This window comes from Dasypus novemcinctus, chromosome 13, assembly GCF_030445035.2.
Source record: "Dasypus novemcinctus isolate mDasNov1 chromosome 13, mDasNov1.1.hap2, whole genome shotgun sequence".
Lineage (NCBI taxonomy): Eukaryota > Metazoa > Chordata > Mammalia > Cingulata > Dasypodidae > Dasypus > Dasypus novemcinctus.
This window is the reverse complement of record NC_080685.1, coordinates 29,615,686-29,638,550: the sequence shown is the minus strand read 5'-3', so window position 1 is coordinate 29,638,550 and position 22,865 is coordinate 29,615,686. Positions and strand designations below refer to the sequence as shown.

The following is a 22,865-nucleotide window of genomic DNA, read 5'->3' as shown; positions in this document are numbered from 1 at the left end:
AAGAGGAGCATTTAGAATCTGAATAGAAGATGGACCTTGTTTTAGTTTGCTAAAAGCTGCCAAGAACAATATAGTATAAATAGGAATTTATTATGTTAAAAGCTTACAGTTCTGAAGCTGCGAAAGTGTCCAAATCAAGGCATTGTCAAGAGATGCTGAAAAGTGAATGTGGCTCAAGTGATTAAGCTCCTGCCTACCACATGGGAGGTCCTGGGTCCTGTTCCTGGTGCCTCCTAAAGGAAATGAGCAAGACAGCAAGCTGACACAACAGGCTGGCGTGACGAGCTGATGCAAGAAGATGATGCAACAAGAGACACAAGGAGGATAACATAATGAGAGATACAATAAAGCAGGGGCTGGAGGTGGCTCAAGCGATTAGACACCTCCCTCCCACATGGGAGGCCCCGGGTTTAGTTCCCAAGCACACAACAAACAGTGAGCACAAAACAATGAGGGGATGGGGAGAAATAAATAAATTTTAAAAAATAAATCTTAAAAAAAGTTGGTGTTATTAAAAAAATAGAGATGCCATCTCACCAAGTTGCATCTGTGGGCGATCAGGTACATGGCAGTGTCCACTCATTTCTTCCCTATTCTCTGGACCATTACTTCAGCTTTGGGCTGCTCCATCTGTGGCTTTTTTCTCTCCCAGGTTCATTGATTTCTGGAGGCTTTTCTGTTTCTTTGGCTTTCCCCCTTGTGTCTGTGGCTTTTTTCCCTCCACTTATGAAGGACTCCGGTAAAAGGATTAAGTCCCACCCTGGGTCCTGCTCTACTGGAGCAATCTAATCAAATGGCCCTTAATCTAATCTAATCAAAGGTTCACAATACATTCAATTTAAGAACATAATTTTCTGGGATCCACAAAAAGCTAAAACCAACACAAACCCTGTGTAATATAAGTGTCACATTAAGTCACATAGGCAGAAGAAGAGGAACCAGTGGAAGAAATACAGAAAGTGATTAAAAAAAAAAAAAGAGCGAGAGAGAAATCGGGGCACAGATGTAGTTCAAGTGGTTGAGCGCCTGCTTCCCATATATGAAGTCCCAGGTTTGATCCCCAGTACCTCCTAAAAAAAAAACCAAAAACATATCAAGAAAGAAGGAGTGCTGCACATCAGAGGCCAGCAAATTTTTCTGTGAAGGACCAGATGGTAAATGTGTTAGACTTTGCAGGGTGCATACAGTTTCTTTCTCATATTCTTCTTTGTTGTTTTGTTCACAACTATTAAAAAATGTAAAAACCATTCTTCGCTAGCAGTAGCCATAGAAAAACAGGTTGCACACCTGCCGTAGTTTTCCAGACCCCTCTATATAGTGTTAGATGCTTCAGAGAAATATCAATTCATTAAGGAATGAAAAGAGTACCATAGTTCAGCACCTAGCACAGTACCTTATACATAGAAGCTTTTAAATATTTAATGAGTATTTCTTTATTTCTAAGATTTTCCCTAACATAACTTTTTTGAAAAATGAATTTTTTCCCCCTTCAGATATATGTTCTGAGACTGAACAAAATGGAACTGTTACCATTTCATGCTGATGTGGAGATTGGTCAGATTATAGAAATCCCAATTGCAATGTATCATGTAAATAAGGAGACCAAAGAGGCAATTGCATTCACAGACTGCTCTCATTTATCCTTGGATCTGAACATGGATAAGCAAGGAGTCTTTACTCTCCTTAAAGAAGGTAAGAAGAGTAGACTTCATTTTTATCCTTCCTTTGTCATATGTATTAAAGGCTAGTCATCAATTCAGGAACTACAATAATAACCTAAATTTACATATTTTTTAAAAAAGATTTATTTATTCCCCACCTCCTTGTTGTTTGCACTCACTGCCTGCTCTCTGTGCCCATTTGCTGTGTGTTTTCTGTGTCTGCTTGTCTTCTCTTTAGGAGGCTCCAGGAACTGAACCTGGGACCTCCCGGGTGGGAGGGAGGCACTTAATTGTTTGAGCCTCCTCAGCTCCCTGCTTTGTTGGGTCTCTTGTTGTCTTTCCTCTTTGTGACTTCCTTGTTGTGTCATCTTGTTGTGTCAGCCCACCATGCCTGCTCGCTTCACCTGCCCATCACACCAGCTCACTGTCTTGCTCATCTTCTCAAGGAGGCACCAGGGAACCAAACCCAGGACCTCCCATGTGGTAGGGGGGAGCTCAATCATTTGAGCCACATCTGCTTCCCTTACTTTTCTTTACAGTACTTTTAATTATTCTGTCAACTGTTTTGTAGTTGTTGCTATAATTCTGTTGTACAGATGTAAAAACAAAGACACAGAAATTGAATAACATGTCCAGGATTTCATTGTAGCCAGACCATAATAGCTTTCAGCTCATGTTAATGTCTTCTGTTTCCAGCCTCAAACTTTTTCTTTCTTTCTTTAATATATATACCATACCTCATTCTAAGAGGAATGTAGTGCCATTTAATATATGTATGCAATAAATTTATTTTAAAACAAGAAAAAAATCTTTTTTAATAAAATGGCAAATCTCAATAAGCTATTCATAAAGGTCAATATTGTTTACTGTTATTGAACTTATTATTTGATCCTGATCCCCATTCTTTTTTTGTCAATAATAATAGCAATATTAGCATCTGACATTTCCTCAGCACTCTTTGTGGGGCACTGTCCTGAATATTTTTCATATATTAACTCATTTAATTCTCATAACACATCTATAAGGTTGGCATCAACTTGCACTTTTCTCTTGCCCTTGGTAATTACATTACATATCTTTCACATCTCTCTCCTTTCCTTTGTTCTCAAAGGTTTCTCCTAATTTTTAGACCCTCATTATCTCTCACCTAGGTTATTACAATGCCCTCCTAATTGTCTTACCTCTGATAATCATGGCTAGCAGATGGATCTTCATGAAGCCCAACTTTTTTTTTTTTTGGGTGATGAATTTTCTCTGTTTTTAGTTTACTATTATTATTATTGGAATAATGGAAGTGCTTTAAGAATGATTAAGTGTTGAATGCACAAATATGTGATTATACCAAATACCATTGTGTACTTTGGATAGATTTATGCTTTATTAATATGTATCAATAAAATTGATTTGTTTTTTGTTTGTTTTTTTCCATGATAGTTTGGTATTTATTATCATTTACACACACAGACACTATGTATATTATTTTTAAATGAATAGTAAGACACTGTACATATTACTTGGCAATCTTTTTTTTTTCTCTCCTTAAGTATTTTAGTCTTTCCATGAGTACATATTTATTCTTTCAAAAAATATGCACAATGTGCTTGCTATGTGTCATTCATTGTTCTAGTTCCTGAGTATAAAGCAGTAAGCCAAATGTACAAATAACCTGCCTTCATGTAGCTTACATTCCAGTGAGAGTGAAGGGTGGCAGATGGAAAATAGACAATAAACTAAATAAATAACTGTTAAGTGCAATGGAGAAAGACAAAGAGGGACAAGCAATAGGCAGTACCAGCCATCTGTGAGGGGAAGAGGGTTGCCTATTTAATTTAATTAAATTAATTAATTTATTTATTAAAGTTAATAGATCACAAGGAGTGTTACCTTAAAAAACATTAAAAAATGAGAAACATAAGAGGTTCCTATATAACCCACTCCCCACCCCCTACCACATCATTTTTGTAAATTGTATTTTTTTAAAGATACATACATCACACAAAAAAATGTTACACTAAAAAATATAAGAGGTTCCTGTATACCCCCCACCCCCCACCCCACTCTTCCCACACCAACAATCTCCCCCATCATTGTGGCACACTCATCGCACTCGGTGAACACATTTTGGGGCACTGCTGCTCTACACAGATAATAGTTTACCCTGTAGTTCACACTCTCCTCCAGTACATTCTCAGAGGGTTATGGCAGGATATATAAAGTCCAGCATCTGACCCTGCAATATCATTAAGGACAACTCAAAATCCCAAAAGTGCCCCCCATCACATCTATTCTACCCTCTCCCTGCCCTCAGCAACTACTGTGGCCACTTTCTCCACCTCGATGCTAAAATTTTTTCTATTACTCATCACAATCGTTTTATAGTAGAATAGCAGTAAGTCCATTCTAGTCCATATTTTATTCCTCCATTCTGTGTACCCTGGGATGACGATGTCCTCACCACCTCTAGATCAAGAGGGGGCTTAGATTCCACATGGATGATGGATGCAATTCCTCTTCTTACAGTTGTAGGCACTCTTGATTCCCTGGTGTGGTGGTTGACCATCTTCACCTCCCTGTTAGCTGACCTGGGTAAGACCAATGAACCAGAGAGTAGGAGTCGCCACTCTGTTGAGGCTCAGGGCCCAACTGGCACATGGGCAGTCCAGAGATTCAAGTCTCCTGAGGATGGACTGGAACCACAGGTTCGGTGAAAGTGACAGAAGAGACGTGTAGAAAAGTCACATCTGAGTCCAGCTCCATCACACTCAGGAGCACAAATTCCAAATTAGGGCCCTCTGACATGGCATAGAGCTCCAAATCCATCTACCATGACTATATACCCTGTGGATCTCCGTAGCTTTCAGGAGAACCAGTACCTAGGGTTGTACCTACTTTGGCTTTTTCTGGGGTCCTGCTGAGGTGTGCATAAGCGCAACCCCTCTGATGACCTTTCAGCTCTTTTTGGAAGACTCTCAGCCATATTAACTCATTTGTCTTTGCCATTTCCCCCTTTTATTCAAGGTCAAAGAGCAGTTTTTAACACTTGATCCAACATGTAGGCTGAGATATTCTGCTGGTCTGAGTTGACCCTTTTATTCAAGGTCTCTTTCTAGTTGCTTCTCCAGTTAGTGATTGGTAGTAATCCCTCAGCGCTAGGGAGGCTCATCCCCAGGAGTCATGTCCCATGTTGGGGGGAAGATAATGCATTTACATACTGAGTTTGGCTTAGAGAGTGGCTACATTTGAGCAAGATGGAGGCTCTCAGGAGGTAACTCTTAGGCGCCCACAGATCTAGACCTAGTTCATATTTTAGGCACACAGGCCCCTAAGCATAGTCATCAGTATCAAGGGCTCATTGTTGGACTATCCTTCCTTGTTGATCTTTGCCATTGCACTTGGAGGATTATTGTTGTTTTATTGGGGAATGTGACAGAGCTCCCCTGGGTGGGAACTCAGCACTCCCTCAGTTGACGTTTGTAACTATAACTACTATAAAAATACTCCACATATATCCTAATATATTTATGTTCCCTATATACATGCCCTGGAGAACTCCCCCCTAGCCATGTGCCCCCCATCAATAACACCCCATACCAGAGTTCCTCCCCTGCCATAGTTTAACCTTTCTGGGGTCTAAAACTTCTTCACAATGAATCCTAATATATTGCCAAATTCAATTAATAGGAAATTTAGAAATACTAAAATAAAATAAAAATAAATTGGTTTATTAATAAAATGAAAAATATTATATAGCTTTGTTTCTTTGAAACTGTAATGTAAAACATAAGGAAACAAAAAATTTAGAAATTTGTACAGTCTAAAATATAAACGATAATATAAACCAAAATGGAACCATGTTTGATAGCTATATTTTAAAATTTGTACATCAGCTGCAGCAAATATAACATGAACATGTAAAGAGATCATTGTTGGGGAAAGGGGAAAAGGGTTTGATATTGGATATCTGGGAGTCCCCTATATTGTGTATGTGAATTATTGTGATCCAAAACTTTTTTGAAGACACAATTAAAAATTAGAAAAAAAAAAAAAGGATGTAGGCATTGAGGAAGAAATGGAAGTGCCTTGCCACTGTACATACAAGGCAACACCTATTACAGTGATGAAGCCCAACTTTGATATTACTTTTCCTGCTCAGAAATTTCGAGGGGCTTCTCATTACAAGTGGAATAGGGTTGAAATCTTTTTTTTTATCTTTCATGGCTATCTATGATATGATCCAATCTACTTTTCCTGACTTCATACTTTGGCTTTGTATAAATGACTCTATTCAACCAAACTACTTTTAGGTTAGAAATTTATCTAGTTAAAATTTCCGATACAATGATTGTATATAGAATGTTTAATAAAGTTGAGTATAAATATGTGAAAATGGGTAGCGTTGATGGCAGCACATTATAATGAGTATAACTAACATTGCTGATTTATCAATGTGATTGTGGCTAAAAGGGGTAGTCTCGGGAGGTTAATGTTACCTGAAAGACAGCGAGAGGGTAACCTAGGGGATGTGTAAGATAGTGATTTCAGTGGTAGATGAGGATTGGGGTTAATAATATAAATACAAGAATGTTCCTCTATTACAAGGTGTTAAGAATATGGTAATACATGGGGAAAATATAACTAATGTAACTTATAGACTATAGTTAACAATAATATTGTAATATTTTGTATCAAAAGTAAAAATTCTATAAATCCCAAAGGTAAAAAAAGAATATGGGATTTAGTTTTATAAGATGTGATTATGATCAAACATTTTCCTTTTCTTCATTAACAATGAGATCTTAGTCATGTTGTTTAACCAATCTATGCTCATTTATTCATCTTTTGGGAACCCTGGAAAAATAATTGAGTTTGTTTTTAGGATTAATAAGATAAATGTGCCTGGACAAAATTCTTTAAAGTAATGCTTCCATAATTTGTTAACCTGCCTTTTGTCTGTTTTAGTTTTTGAAGTTGAAATTAAAAATTTTTAAAAACTTTCCCCAACATTTCCCTCTTACACTTGTTTATATCTCCATGTCTTTGCTCATTCTATTTCGTCAGCTTGAGATATTCTCTCCTTCATCTTTAATAAATCTTCTTTGATTTCTCCAGCTAGAACTAATCTGTTTTCTAAACTTCTATAATACTCAACACTTTCTACTAATATTTTAAATGTTTTATGTATATGTTCCATCTCCCCTTTTAAACTATAAATGCTTTTTTCATATTTTATCTTAACTGTACAAAGATTTGTGTTTTACATGACATATATATATTAATAGAAGGAACATATTCTTATATTACCACGAAATAAAAAATTGGGACATAAAGAGCACAGACGCAAAATGACTGAGTAGGAAGTTTTATTCATTGCTCCTTCCACCAGCAAAATGATTGAGGACTGAGCTGGAAAAAGAGACTGGAATTAACTAGGTGATAACCCTGGAACCAGACTGGACATTTGTAACAACCACAGGAGTGCTGGTCAAAGGGATAGGTTGTCAAGAGTTCAGTTTTTGTAAGTGAGGGCAATTCAAACCAGCTACCAGCCTCCATTCCTCAGCCTCATAGCCATTTAGGGGATGGAGGTCAAGGTTGGTTTGGGGCATCCCTGAGGAACCTACACAGACACTAGCCTAGGTTTCAGCCCTCAGGCAGGAGTGACTTCTGGCCTCCCACCAATATCCAGCAGGAGGTAAAGAGCCAGTATACCTGTTTTCATGGTTTTCTTTCTTTTGTATGTGGATATGTCTTGGAATGACAGATCCTTGAGGGGCCAATGCAGATATATGGCCTGGAAGTTGGACTCAATTTTGGCCCTCTTGGCAACATCTGTGACTGGCCTCACACCAGCATCTACTGGAACTCAAAGAACCAGTGCATCTTTTATTGGGGTTGGATTTCTTTCTTGTTTTTTTTTGGTCTGGCAGATCCTGATTGACCAGTATGGATGCTGGCTTTTTTTCACTCCTCTTAGCAGCAAGACCCACCAGCATCTACTAGGTAATTTTGGCTGGTTTTCTTTATTTTTATATGTTTACTCCCTTATTTGTTTGTTTTATTACTGTTGTTTTTGTGTGTTTCTTGGTATGGTTGATGCCTAAAGGACCAGTGCTTGACACTAGCTTTTGTTTCAGCCCTCAGCAGCACCAGCTACTGAACTTGCACCAGCATCTTCTGGGACATAAACAGCCAGCACATCTTTTTTAGATTTTTTTAATCACAGATCCCTGAGGGGCCAGAATGGATGCTGGCCTTGGTTTCAGCTTCCCCACCAGCATCTTACCTAGAGACTTAGAGAGGCAGTGCACTTATTTTTCCTTCTTCTTTTTTTGTGTTCATGTTTTGTTTGTATTTTTTCCTTTCTATCTCTCTTTTATTTCCTTCTTTCCTTCTTTTCTCTCTCTCTCTCTTTTTTTTTTATTCTGGAAAACTAAGGAATGGAAGAATTAGATGTCCAGAGTGACTACATTGTAATATTCAGAATGTCCAACTCTCAACAAAAAATTACAAAACAGGGAAATGGCCTTTGGCCCAGTGGTTAGGGCATCCGTCTACCATATGGGAGGTCCGCGGTTCAAACCCCGGGCCTCCTTGACCCGTGTGGAGCTGGCCATGCGCAGTGCTGATGCGCGCAAGGAGTGCCGTGTCACGCAAGGGTGTCCCCCGCGTGGGGGAGCCCCATGCGCAAGGAGTGCGCCCGTGAGGAAAGCCGCCCAGCGTGAAAAGAAAGTACAGCCTGCCCAGGAATGGTGCCGCCCACACTTCCCGTGCCGCTGATGACAACAGAAGCGGACAAAGAAACAAGACGCAGCAAAAAGACACAGAAAACAGACAACCGGGAGAGGGGAGGGGAATTAAATAAATAAATAATAAATCTTTAAAAAAAAAAAAAAAGATAATCCATTTCTGTGGATGTGAATCTATTGTAAATAGGACCTTTGTAATAGGTTACTTCAGTTAAGGCATAGCCCAGGATAGGTCTTAATCTTCTCACTGGAGTCCTTTATAAATGTGATGAATACTGAGAGAGAAAAATAAAGAGAGACCACTGAAGCAAGAAGTTGAAAGCAATGTAACCCAGAAGAGAAGTGAGAAACCAACAGACACTGCCATTTGCTTTACCATGTGATAGAGGAGTCCAGGATCCCCAACAGCTGATTTTCAGGGAGAAAGCTTCACCTGATTTAGACATTTTTCTTGCCTTGATTTAGACATTTTTCTCAGCCTCAAAACTGTAAGTTTGTAAGATAATAATTCCCACTGTTAAGAGCCACTGCATGGATGTGGATGTGGCTCAAATGATTGAGCTCCTGCCTTCCACATGGGAGGTCCTGGGTTCAGTTCCCAGTGCCTCCTGGAGAAGACGAGCAAAACAGCAAGCTCACACAACAGGCAGGTGCAGTGAGCTGATATAACAAAATTATGCAACAAAGAGACACAGAGGAAAGACAGTGAGAGACACAAGAAAGCAGGGAGCTGAGGTGGTTCAAGTGATTGAGCCCCTCTCTCCCACATGGGAAGTTCCAGGTTCGGTTCCTGGTGCCTCCTAAAGAAAAGACGAGCACACAGCAAATGGACACAGAGAGGACAACGAGTGAAAACAACAAAGAGGGTGAATAAATAAAAATCTTTATTTTTACCTACTTTCTGCAGCCTAGCCAACTAATACATATACAATGAAATATTATTCTCCCATTAGAAAGAATGAAGTTCTGAGACATGGTGCTTAATGGGTGAACCTTGACACTTAAAGACAAATATTGTATGATGTCATTTATATGAGATATCTAGAATTAGCAAATCCCCAGAGACAGAAAGTAGAATTCCATGTTATAGGGGATGGGGCAGGGAGAGAGAGTTTTTGTGGAATGGGTATAGGATGTAAATAAAAATTAGTTTTAATAATTGGGGTTTAGTGGTTAGTATCTAAGATCAGAATGATGTTCTTTGTTTTTTCAATGTATTCAAATTCTTACTTTTTTGTGACCTGATTTCTTTGAGAATTGACTGTTTTCCACCCTATCAAAATCATGTTTTTGATTTCCAGGTACTCAAAAACCTGGATCAATGCATTGTTCCAGTATATACATAGAAGCCAAATCTCTAGGCCATACCCTGGTGACTGTGAGTGTGACAGAATATGAAAAGTACTTAGAGAGCAGTGCCACATTTGCTGCTTATGAACCCCTAAAGGTGAGACATTTCATATTAAGGAACTGATATTTCTTTTAGTGGATCCCGCCATGTCCACTTAAGTTCTTCCTAGCTATCTGTCATCTCTGCTAAGGATCAATGTTGTTTGTGTTTTTATTTACTTATCTATCTTTTTTTAAATTTATTTTTTAGGAGGTATTGGGAATTGAACCCAGGACCTTGTACATGGGAAGCAGGCACTCAACCACTGAGCTACATCTCCTCTCCATGTGTTCTTTCTACTTACCATTCTTTTGTTCTTTTGTTTTTAGAGCTACAACTCTCTCATCAAGCCTGAGTCACAGGGAATTTTCTCTCTTGTGCTTCTGCCACAGGAATATCTTCTTTTTTTTCTTTTTTTAACAAATCAGTTTTATTGATATACATTGATAAAGCAAGGAATATCTTTTATCAGCAAGTTTTCTTACAGATATACTTTTTTAACAGATATAAAGTATGTACAGTAAAGTACATAAAACACTACTTTTAAGTGATTATTTGAAGTTTTACATATGTATATATTTGTGTAACCACCATCAGATCAACATTTAGAACATTAACATATTCCTTTTAAAGATCTCTGAAAAATAACTTTCCATTTTATGGAGGGGAGTCAATAGTCTTTTTTTTTTAAGATTTATTTTTATTTATTTCTCTCCCCTTCCCTCCCTCCACCCCAGTTGTCTCCTCTCTGTGTCTATTTGCTGTGTGTTCTTCGGTGTCCACTTCTATTCTTGTCAGTGGCACCAGGAATCTGTGTCTCTCTTTTTTTTTGGAGGAGAAAACAACTTTATTAACTGATGTTGCAAGAAGGAGTGCACAACCTGGATAAAATGGCCGGTGCTGTGTCTCTTTTTATTGTGTCATCTTGCTGCATCAGCTCTCTGTGTGTGCTGCACTATTCCTGGGCAGGCTGAACTTTCTTTCACCCTGGGCAGCTCTCCTTGCAGGGTGCACTCCTTGCACATGGGGTTCCCCTACGCAGGGGACACCCCTACGTGGCACAGTACTCCTTGCGTGCATCAGCACTGTGCATGGACCACCTCCACACAGGTCAAGGAGGCCCTGGGTTTGAACCCTGGACCTCCCATGTGGTAGGCGGACACTCTATCCATTAAGCCAAGTCCACTTCCCTCAATTGTCTTTTACTCTATATACTTTTTGGTTTTCAAGCACAGCAGCCATTATTTGGGGCCCTAAGGATTGGTTCCTTTATAATGGGGGCATCGTGACAGGTGGCAGTTCAAAATAAGATTAAGTAGAGCCTGGATGCTTTCTACATATTTTATTCCATTGGGAGCTAAAATTGATGTCTACAAGTTCTTGTTGGTAGGACACTAACAAAGCTTAACTAAAAATTGCTCTTGGGATAAGGAGGCACCTATAGGAAAAAAGTTAACAATAATGAAAGATGCAAGTTATTAATTTTTTTAAAAAGATTTATTTATTTATTTATTTCTGTCCCCTTCCTCCCCGCCACCCCAGTTGTCTGTTTTCTGTGTCTATTTGCTGTGTGTTCTTCTTTGTCCTCTTCTGTTGTCAGCGGCACAGGAATCTGTGTTTCTTTTTGTTGCATCATCTTGTTGTGTCAGCTCTCTGTGTGTGTGGTGCCATTCCTGGGCAGGCTGCACTTTCTTTGGCACTGGGCAGCTCTCCTTACGGGGTGCACTCCTTGCACGTGGGGCTCCCCTATGCAGGGACATCCCTGCGTGGCACGGCACTCCTTGTGCATATCAGCACTCTGCATGGGCCAGCCCCACACGAGTCAAGGAAGCCTGGGGTTTGAAATGTGGACCTCCCATATGGTAGACGGATGCCCTAACCACTGAGCCAAGTCCGCTTCCCCAGTTATTAATTTTTAAAAGATAACTTGCTTATATATTAAACATTTCACCGGTTCTCTTTTTGGATGAATCACCTTCATTACTTGCCTAATGAAATGAAAGTACTAGCTGTAGCACATTGTAAAGTTTCATTAGGTTCTTTCTTTTATCATTATCCTTAGCCTTATTTCTTATTTATTGAGTGTCTACAAATCATATTTTCCCTGAGTGACACAATCCTTAAAGGAAATGGGAATAAGATGATGATTTTTGTTTTCTTTCTAGTCTTTAGTCATACATCTTTTGATATAAGAACTTTTAGCTATTATCCCTTTACCTACTAAAAAAAAAACATATGTGTACTACCTTGTTCAGCACTGTTATGTTTCAGTACATGGGGCAGTTCTCAATTTGTCCTTTTAAAGATCAGTCCAATTCAGTTATTCTGGTTAGTTTTGGACTAAATATCTAGGAAAGAGGAATAATTTCTCTTTGCTTTCTCAGGGAGGCCTTCCCTGACCGTCCCAGCTAGGTTCATCTCTTGTATTCATTTCTTTGGTTAGAGGCTTGCATTATACTCTGTAGTTTGCCTTTTGGTAACGCATATTATATTCCTTACCTATTTCAAATCTGTCTTCCCCAGACTGTGAGTTCCTCTGTGAAACAAGACCTCATTTCACTTCCTATTACTGTATTCCCAATGGGCCATCAGTAAATACTTGTTGAATTGAGTTGTATATTCTTTATCTAGAGGATATGGTCATTAGGGATAGTAATATTTAATTTTAATAATATTCAATAATAAGTGTGATTGACTAGTTCAGGAAAGAAACATTAAAACATGGTTGGCTTGTATTTTTAGAATGCTTCAATTCTCTACATCATTTTACTACTGAGTCACTATCATAGACACTGAGTACCATACAAAAATAGCCTACACTTTGAGAATACTTCATTCTCCTAAAAACAGTTTCCTCATCTATAAATAGAATACATCTCCTCTGAATACCTGTCTTGTCTACCTCTTTGGTGAGAGTTCTTTGAGAAATATCAAGACAAGTATAAATGTATTTTTTTTATACTTTTAATACAGAATTCTTTGATACTTTAGTAAACATTTAAAATGCTTGTGCAGTTATTTATACAATGCCTTTTATAATCTCAACATTGTACTAAATCTCACAATGAGAAAGAGACATCTAAGAAAATTATTTACATATAAGATAGTATGTCTTCTCTCAAGAAGTTTACATCAGTAGAGAGCATAACAAAAATTATTATAATTGTGGAGTGGTATAGCTTAGTGGTTGAACACTTTTGCATGTACTAGGTCGTGGGTTCAATCCCCATCCCTCCTAAAAAAATTATGAAGCATTTAAATAGCATTAGGAGGGAAGCAAATTTGGCCCAATGGATAGGGTATCCACCTACCACATGGGAGGTCCAAGGTTCAAACCCAGGGCCTCCTTGACCCGTGTGATGAGCTGGCCTACGTACAGAGCTGATACGCACAAGGGGTGCCATGCCACGCAGGGGTGTTCCCTACATAGGGGAGCCCCACGCGCAAGGAGTGCGCCCCGTAAGGAGAGCCACCCAGCATGAAAAATGTGCAGTCTGCCCAGGTATGGCACCGTACACATGGAGAGCTGATGCAACAAAATGACGCAACAAAAAGAGACACAGATTCTGGGTGCCACTGACAAGAATACAGGCAGACACAGAAGAACACACAGTGAATGGACACAGAGAGCAGACAATGAGGAGGGGAGGGCGGGGAGGCAGGGCAGAGCAGGGGAGAGAAATAAATTTTAAAAAATAAATCTTAAAAAAAAATTAAATAAATAGCATTAGGAGATGGAAAGTACAAATGAATGGTAGAGATAAATACTGTAACAGCTTAGAGGATTGGAGAAGTTGTTGTGGTTTGGAATGGTTGGACACAGATTAATGGATAAGGTGACACATGAACGATAGATGGGATCTGAATTAGTTTAGAAGTTTAGAAGCATTCCAAGTAAGATGCGTGGCATATATGTCCCTGTCATTGGGGAATTAAGTCTGCTGTCATTTTCAGCAAATTTAGATAACCAGTTTTTCACTTTAGAATACTCTGTTGAATCCCCTAACCAATCATGTATTAATTTTTTTTAATGTCATCAGGCTCTAAACCCTGTGGAAGTGTCATTAGTGACATGGCAGTCTGTGAAGGAAATGGTATTTGAAGGAGGCCCTCGTCCATGGGTCTTAGAGCCCTCCCGATTCTTTCTGGAACTGAGCACAGAGAAAACAGAGAAAATCAGGATAACAGAAGTCAGGCTACCAGCTAAGAGAAAACAGAACCAGTACATCTACCGGGTCCTGTGCCTTGATTTAGGGGAACAAGTAGGAAAATGGTCTTTTTCTAATATTTCTTTTAGCCATAATACTCCAAATCTTTTTTACTTGTGCCATTCCTTTTCAAATACCAATGGGTTTAGTTTATGGACTAGATAGGAAAATTCCAATTACATTAAAGGATCTTTTTTTCTTTTTAAATTTACTGTTCTTTAAATGTACTCAAAAATTTCAGTGTTCTCCAATTGAGAATTCTAACAGTTCACTAACTGAAGAGTTCAAGATTTTTTTTTGTAGTTATGAGCTTCTTTCACATTATCTTCAATTGTTTTATCATTATAATTCATTTCCTTGTTGTCTAGACTACAGTATATTTTGTTTTCCACTTCCAAATAATGTAAGGGAGGAAAAATTTTAAGTGTCATCTTTGGTTAGCAGTTTTGAAGAATCAGTTTGATCTGGGCTAATAGTAATAAAAATGTTGCCTTTTATCAGTTGATTTAGAATTTATTGTATCTAGAGGCACTAAAGGATTTGCATAGTTTCCATCCACAGATGTGCTCTGCCTCTCTGAAAACCAATATAAAAGGTTTGCAGCTTGACTAGGGCTGAGATTGCAATCTCTGACTGTGAAACACAGCACTGTTAACCAGCCCACATCGAATCAATGTAAGATTTTGACTTACTAAGAGCTGTGCCATGATCAAATGAGCAAATACTCTTGCTTCTAATATCTGTAGTAAATTTAACTCTATATATGACTAACTATTTGTGATTTTAGTCTTTATTACCTCCTTTTGAAGCTCCCTAATTTCTCTATGTTTCTCACATTTTGTTATTTATTAGTACTTCCACCAGAGATGAGTTGAAATGCAAATTAGTTTTTCTGCTTTTTACCAACTGGTGACAAAGATTTGGTGGAGGAGATTGAAAGTAATTGATCAAAGTTAGAATTTTTTATACTCCCATGTTTTTCATATTTCCAAGAATTAAGAGTTAATTAAGAACTAGGTCTTTTAAGAGATCTGCTGATTATAATGTTCAAAGGGATCCTCTATACCAGAATTTTAATAATTCTAATACTTTAAGATTGACACGGCTAACAAGTGTCTAACTACAATTGGATCTTACTCTAGTATTTCCTCAAAGGTTCTGACATTCCGAATTGGAAATCATCCCGGTGTCCTGAACCCTAGTCCAGCAGTAGGGGTTGTGCAGGTGCATTTCATATGTGCCCATCCTGCCAGCATGTCAGTAACGCCAGTATACAAGGTGCCAGCTGGTGCCCAGCCATGTCCTCTGCCACAACACAACAAACAACTGGTAAGTGCAGTGTGTTTCCAACTGACTTAGCACTTTTTCACTTTTTAGAGATAAATGGTCTGAAATGTAGCTCTTGTCCTATTAAGATTAAGGGAACTGTTAAGTTACTCATTGTTCTCTTGTATATCTGAGAAGAGGCAATTAAACTAAATTAGATTAGAATTGGCTACACTAGTGACATGACTTTGCTTACTCTCCTTAGATACATAGTTTGTGATCATGGCAATAGACAATTGAGATCTCTCTATGTGACTTCCAAATAGTTATTTTTTTTTTAAGGATTTATTTTTGTTTATTTATTTCTCCCCCCCTCGTTGTTTGTGTTCACTGTCTGCTCTCTGTGTCTGTTCGTTGTGTGTTTGTCTTCTTTTTTAGAAGTCCACAGAAACTGAACCCAGGACCATCCATGTGGGAGGGAAATACCTAATCCCTTGAGCCACCTCTCCTCCCCCAAATAGTTTTGATAATATCCTTCCTTACCAAATCTTTTATTATTACCAATAAATAATAAAATTCATCTCTATTCAAATTTCCTGTGAAGGATAGTGATAAGGAATAACAGAGCTAGTAGATAGACAACAGAGAATAAGAAGTAAATGAGTTATCTAACCTAGAAATTAGGACTTTATGTAATAAATGAGAGTTGACTATAATTCCAAGCATGAGAGAATAGAAGTCATTACTTAGTCTGTATAGAACAGAACATAAATTAATTTTTCATACTTTACATTGTAAAAACCGAGGTTCCTAGAGCTTGAGTAATTTTTCCAAAGTCATACAGCTAGGAAATAGCAGAGTTTGTCTGATCCCGAAGCCAATGTTCTTAACTTTCGTGCTATGCTGTCCATTTTTTTTTTTTTTTTGTAAAAGAACGACCAACAGGGGAGCAGATATGGCTCAGTGGTTTAGTGCCTGTTTCAGTGTACAGGGTGCTGGGTTCAATCCCCAATACCTCTTGGGAAAAAAATCAACTGCAAGAGATGTAATAATTTGGGAACTCATTTATTGTTTTCAGAACTAAATTCCACATTAAACATCATATTTTGAAGTTTGCAAATGATCCATTTTAAAAATTTATTGAAATATATCACTCATACATAAACATACATAAACAATAAGTATATAATAGTTATTAAAAAATAATAATAGGTGGGTTCAATGATCCATTTTTTTAAAACTTTTTATTTTAGTTACAAATATACAATTCAAAATTTTCCATTTTAACCCCTTTCAAGTGTACTAATTACCATCACCACCATCCAACACCAAAACAGTTTTTGTATGCATTAAGTAATAACTGTATGCATTAAGTAATAACTCCCCATTCCTCCCCATCCTCCTGTCGTTCCCTCCACCAATTTGTAATCTGGTTTCTATGAGTTTGCATATTCTGAGCATTTCATGTCAGTGAAATCATACAATATTTGTCCTTTTGCATCCAGCTTGTTTCACTTTACACGATGTCTTCAGGATTCATCCATGTTGTCGCATGTATCAGGACTTCATTCTTTATTTAAAGCTGAATAATACTCCCTTGTATGTATAAGGAGTGTATTATCCATTCCTCTGTTGAAGGACACTTGGGTTGCTTCTACCTTTTAGCTATTGTGAATAATGCTGCTGTGAACACGGGAGTCCCTGCTTTCAATTCTTTTGGGTATATACTTAGAAGTGGGATTGCCACGTCTTATGGTAATTCTATATTAGACTTCCTGAGGCTCCACCAAAGACTCAGAGTTTTGGCACTAAATTGTTAACCTTCTCCTACTAATTAAAAAAAAAAGTATTAGCCCATTTTATTGTTTAATTTTTTCTCCTCTGTCCATTTTTTAAGGGCAGTGAATTTTCTTTATTTGCTCTTAAATTTTATATGTATGTATATATATATATATATAAAAGGGTTTTTTTTTTGCAGTACCAGGGGCCAGGAATTGGACTTGGGACCTCATATGTGGGAAGCCAGCACTCAACCACTGAGCCACATCAGCTTCCCTGAGTTTCATCATTTGTTTTGCTTGTTATTTTTTTTCCCCTCGGGAGGCACCAGGAACTAAACCTAGGACCTCCCGTGTAGGAGGCAGGCGCTCAACTGCTTGAGCCACACATTAGGAGCCAACTGCTTGCCCCCTACATTAACTTTCTTTTTATTCCCTCCCCCTTGCAACTTGCTTGCTGTCTGCTCTCTGTGTCCATTTGCTGTGCATTCTTCTGCATTTTTTTGCTTATCTCCCTTTTTGTTGCGTCACCTTGCTGAGTCAGATCTCTGCTGGCACTTGCGGGCCAGATGGCACTCCACGGCACTCGCAGGCCGGTGGCTCTCCGCAGCATGCAGGCAAGCCGGCTATCACAAGGAGGCCCCAGGATGCGAACCCAGCGCCTCCCATGTAGTAGATGGGAGCCCAAATGATTGAACCACAATCGCTTCCCCCTACATTAATTTTTTAAATCCTGTGGTGGCTTTTAGCTGCTGCAAATCCTGTTTGAAGCAGAAAAGTTATGAATAATAAACAAAAGAAGGAAAATATTGAAGCCTTTTTACAGTGGTGACTTGGCTAAATAGAAGTCCCTCTTCAAAGCTGCCCCTTTAAATCCTGCTTTTCTGAGAAGAACCTGCTTACTTTGTGTCTCATTCACAAAACCTTCCCTTTTACCTCTTATTCTCTGGGACCTCCCATGTGGGAGCAATGTGCCCAGTGGCTTGAGCCACCTCTCCTCCTTTTTGTTTTGTCTCTCATTGTGCTTCCTCAGTGTGTCTCTTCATTGCATCATCTTGTTGCATCAGCTCACTGTCTTGCTCATCTGCTCTAGGAGGTAGCAGGAATCAAACTCAGGACTTCCCATGTGGTACGTGGGCACCCAAATGCTTGAGCCACATCCACTTCCCACTTTTGTCTTTTTTCATGCAAAGGAGAATGGTTTGCAGCATGGTCACAGTTATTTTGGGGTCCTGAATATACATGTATTACTTTCCAGCCAAAGGAAGGAAAGTATTTTCTTTCTCTTCACATGGCATTTGGCCTTTTCACTTCCCTTTCTCTGTCCCAGTTCCCTTATCTGGAAAGATTATTAGATTACCTTGAAAGTTCTCTCCATCAGTGAAATCTTCTGACTCTCTAGTCTTCTAAATCAACAAGCTTTCACTTAAAACAGCAGAGTTGGTTTTTTTGTTTGTTTGTTTTTTAGATATATTTCTCTCCCCTTCTCCTACCCCCCATTGTTTGCTCTCCTGTGTCCATTTACTGTGTGTTCTTCTGTGTCCGCTTGCGTTCTTGGCGGCACTGTGAATCTGTGTCTTTTTTTTTGTTGCATCACTTGCTGCATCAGCTCTCCGTGTGTGCGGTGCCACTCCTGGGCAGGCTGCGCTTTTTGCACAGGGTGGCTGTCCTTGTGCATCGGGCTCCCTACACAGGGGACACCCCTGCGTGGCATGGCACTCCTTGCGCACAGCAGCACTGCGCGTGGGCCAGCTCAACACTTGGGCTAGGAGGCCCTGGGTTTGAACCCTGGACCTCCCATATGGTAGGCAGATGCTCTATCAGTTGAGCCACATATGTTTCTCCAGAGTTGGGTTTTTGATGAAGGCGTTGAATTCTCATCAAGTAGCTAGATTGTACATAGGAGAAAATGCCTTTATAGCTCATGTGCAGTATTAATTCACTAAGAAGGCCAAAGACAGGCATTTCATGAGGGTGGAGTTTTTGTTTGCCCTTTATTCCAGTGCAGACCTGGACTCAAGAAAGACATCTGTCCCTATGTTTGTTTTCTTTATTATTTGCTGGTAATAATGGCTGTCATTAGAAAGTGTAAGTTAACAGGAGCCCTTCAGATCTTTTGTTTAATGAGCCTTCTCTTGAAGAGAGGTTCTCCTGGCTTCAGTGGGAATAGGAAATGCGGAAGAAGTCACAAGTAAGAGGCATCAGTAGCAGAAATGAAGTTTGAGGTCAAAGTGAAGATGGGGGGAGATGGAAGCACTCTGCTACAGAAAGAGGCTGAATTGTGCCATTCTTTCAGTCAGTTTCACTTTCCTTGTGTTGACTATTCTCAGGTCAATTTGCCCGTTAGATAGCTGCTCCAGCCCAGGCTCACAACTTATAGCTAGCCATCCCACTGAAAAGAGCATGATGAATGATTCACTTTTTTAAAAGCACTCAGAGTGGAGTAGAATAAAAGTTATTCTGTAGTGTCATTCTCATTCAATGTCTTTTCATCAATTGAAATGTTCTTTGCTCATTGAGTGGTCTTGGTATCCCTGTCAAAACCAGTTGATGGGGAAGTGGATGTGGCTCAACCACTTGGGCCTCCACCTACCACATGGGAGGTCCAGTGCCTCCTAAAAGAAGATGGGCAGACACCATAATGAGCAGATGCCATAAGCCAGCAGATGCCACAGCCTGTGGGAAGCGGATGTGCGTCAGGCCATTGGGTACTCACTTCCCATGTGGGAGATCCCAGGTTCAGTTCCTGGTGCCTCCTGGAGAAGGCAAGCAAACAATGAGCAGACAGATGAGATAACCTTTGGGTTGGGGGAGGCAGTAAATAAAGAAAAATAAGATAAATAAATCTTTTAAAAATCAATTGACTGTAGATATATGTGTATGTATTGGGATTTTTTTTTTCTCTCCCCTTCCCCATCCTCCCCCCTCCCCCCGAGATGTCTGCTCTGTGTGTCCATTCGCTGTGTGTTCTTCTGTGTCTGCTTGTGTCAGCAGCACCCGGAATCTGTGTCTCATTTTATTGCATCATCTTGCTATGTCAGCTCTCTGTGTGTGCCACGCCATTCCTGGGCAAGCTGCACTTTTTTCGTGCTGGGCAGCTCTCCTTATGGGGCACACTCCTTGTGCATGGGGCACCCCTATGCGGGGGACACCCCTGCGTGGCATGGCACTCGTTGCGCGCATCAGCACTGCACATGGGCCAGCTCATCACACGGGTCAGGAGGCCTTGGGTTTGAACTTTGGACCTCCCATGTTGTAGGCGGACGCCCTATCTGTTGGGCCAAATCTGCTTCCCTGTTGGGATTTTCATTGATCTTATGTCTGTACTTAAACATCAGTATGGGGAAACGGATTTGGTCCAGTGGTTAGGGCGTCTGTCTACCACATGGGAGGTCTGCAGTTCAAACCCCAGGCCTCCTTGACCCGTGTGGAGCTGGCCCATGTGCAGTGCTGATGCGCACAAGGAGTGCCGTGCCATGCAGGGGTGTCCCCTGCGTAGGGAAGCCCCACGCGCAAGGAGTGCGCCGCGTAAGGAGAGCCGCCCAGCGTGAAAGAAAGTGCAGCCTGCCCAGGAATGGCGCTGCACACACTTCCCGTGCTGCTGACGACAACAGAAGCGGACAAAGAAACAAGACGCAGCAAATAGACACAGAAAACAGACAACCGGGAGAGGGGGGGAGTTAAATAAATAAATCTTAAAAAATAAAATAAAAAATAAACATCAGTATGATTTTAAATGCTGTCCTATCCTTTTTTTAAGATTTATTTTTAATTTATTTCTCTCCCCTTCCCTGCCCCCCATCCCCCATTGTCTGCTTTCTATGTCCATTCACTGTGTGTTCTTCTGTGTCCGCTTATATTCTTGTCAGCGGCACGGGGAATCTGTGTCTCTTTCTGTTACATCATCTTGCTGTGTCAGTTCTTCGTGTGTGCAGCGCCACCCTGGGCAGGCTGCACTTTCTCACGCTGGGCAGCTCTCCTTATGGGGCACACTTCTTGCACATGGGGCTCCCGTACGCGGGGGACACCCCTGTGTGGCAGGGCATTCCTTGCGCGCATCAGCACTGCACATTGGCCAGCTCATCACACGGGTCAGGAGGCCCTGGGTTTGAACCTTGGACCTCCCATGTGGTAGGCGGATGCTCTATCCATTGAGCCAAATCTGCTTCCCTTTATGACACTATCTTGATTATTGTAGCTTTATAGTAAGTTTTGAAATTGGAAAGTGTGAATCCTCCAACTATGTTCTTTTTCAAGATTGTTTTGGCTATTCTGATTCCGTTGCATTTCCATATGAATTTTTTTTTGTAGTTTTCTGTTGTTTTTTAACAAATCAGTTTTATTGATACACATTAATAAAGCATACAATTCATCCAAAGTGTACAATAAATGGTATTTGGTATAATCACATAGTTTATGTTCATTACCTCAATCATTATTAGAGCATTTTCATTATTTCAAGTATAATAATAATAAACAAAAAACAGACAAACAAGAAAATTCTTCATCTCTCAACTTCCCTGTTTCCCCTGCTGAACATAGCTACTTTATGAATTTTAGAATCAGCTTTTCAATATCTGCAAAGGAGCCAGCAGGGATTTTTACAGGGATTGCACTGAATCTGTAGCTCAAGTGGGGGATTATTTTCATGTTAACAATATTAAGTCTTCTGATTCATGAACATGGGTGTAGCAATTTGATATGATTATGAATTCCAAAAATAGGTATTGGATTATGTTTGTAATCTGATCTGTACTTGGACATGATTGAGTTATTATTAGGCCACCAAGGGGTGGGGACTCACAGATAAAAGGCATGGGAAAGAACAGAGTTGAGGGTTTGTTTTTTTTTTATTTTTAGCTTTATTTTTTTAAAGATTTATTTATTTCTCTCCTCTCCCCCCCCACCCCAGTCATCTGTTCTCTGTGTCTATTCACTTCGTCGTCCTCTCTGTCCACTTCTGTCATTGTCAGTGGCACAGGAATCTGTGTTTCCTTCTGTTGCGTCATCCTGCTGTGCCAGCTCTCCGTGTATGTGGCACCATTCTTGGGCAGGCTGCACTCTCTTTTGCACTGGGCGACTCTCCTTATGGGGCGCACTCCTTGCACGTGGGGCTCCCCTACACGGGGAACACCCCTGCGTGGCACGGCACTCCTTGCGCACATCAGCGCTGCCTATGGGCCAAGGAGGCCCGGGGTATGAACCGTGGACCCAGTTGAGGGTTTTTGATGTTGTAGTTTTGCTGTTGCTGAAGCCTTAAGCTGGAACCCTGGGAAGTAAGTTCACAGAAGAAAGAGAAGCTAGCCCCAGGAAGAAGCAAGCCCTGGAAAGAAAGGAACCTTGAACCCAGAAAGAAGCAAGACCCTGGAAGGGAGGAACCCAGGAAGCCTGAACCCTCACAGCCATCGGCAGCCATCTTACTCCACACATGGAAATAGTTTGGTGAAGGAAGTAACTTATGCTTTATGGCCTGGTATCTATAAGTTCCTATCCTAGATAAATACCCTTTATAAAAACCAGCCCATTTCTGGTATTTTGCATCAGCATCCCTTGCATTAGTCACCCCTTTGACTGACTAATACAATGGGATATCTTTACTTTTACTTAGGTCTTTAATTTCTTTCAACATTTTATAGTTTTCAGTATACAAGTCTTGTACTTCTTTTGTTAGATTTATTATAACAAATATTCTTTTTCAATCTATCAAATAGAATTGTTTCATTAATTTTGTTTTCAGATTATTCATTACTAGTGTATAGAAATACAGCTGATCCATTTTGAGTTAATTTTTGTGTAAGATGTGAGATAGGGGTCTC

The 22,865-nt window shown here is 39.8% G+C and overlaps 1 protein-coding gene across 1 annotated transcript in view; it reads left to right on the top strand.

The window, feature by feature from the left end:
* Positions 1–22,865, top strand: part of NUP210L (nucleoporin 210 like) — a 229,987-nt gene that overhangs the window by 98,419 nt on the left and 108,703 nt on the right. Inside the window, exons 13-16 of the mRNA XM_004474977.4 lie at positions 1,494–1,692; positions 9,709–9,854; positions 13,838–14,059; positions 15,161–15,334. Coding sequence (XP_004475034.2) covers positions 1,494–1,692; positions 9,709–9,854; positions 13,838–14,059; positions 15,161–15,334 — 741 coding nt within the window. The remainder of the gene's footprint in view (positions 1–1,493; positions 1,693–9,708; positions 9,855–13,837; positions 14,060–15,160; positions 15,335–22,865) is intronic.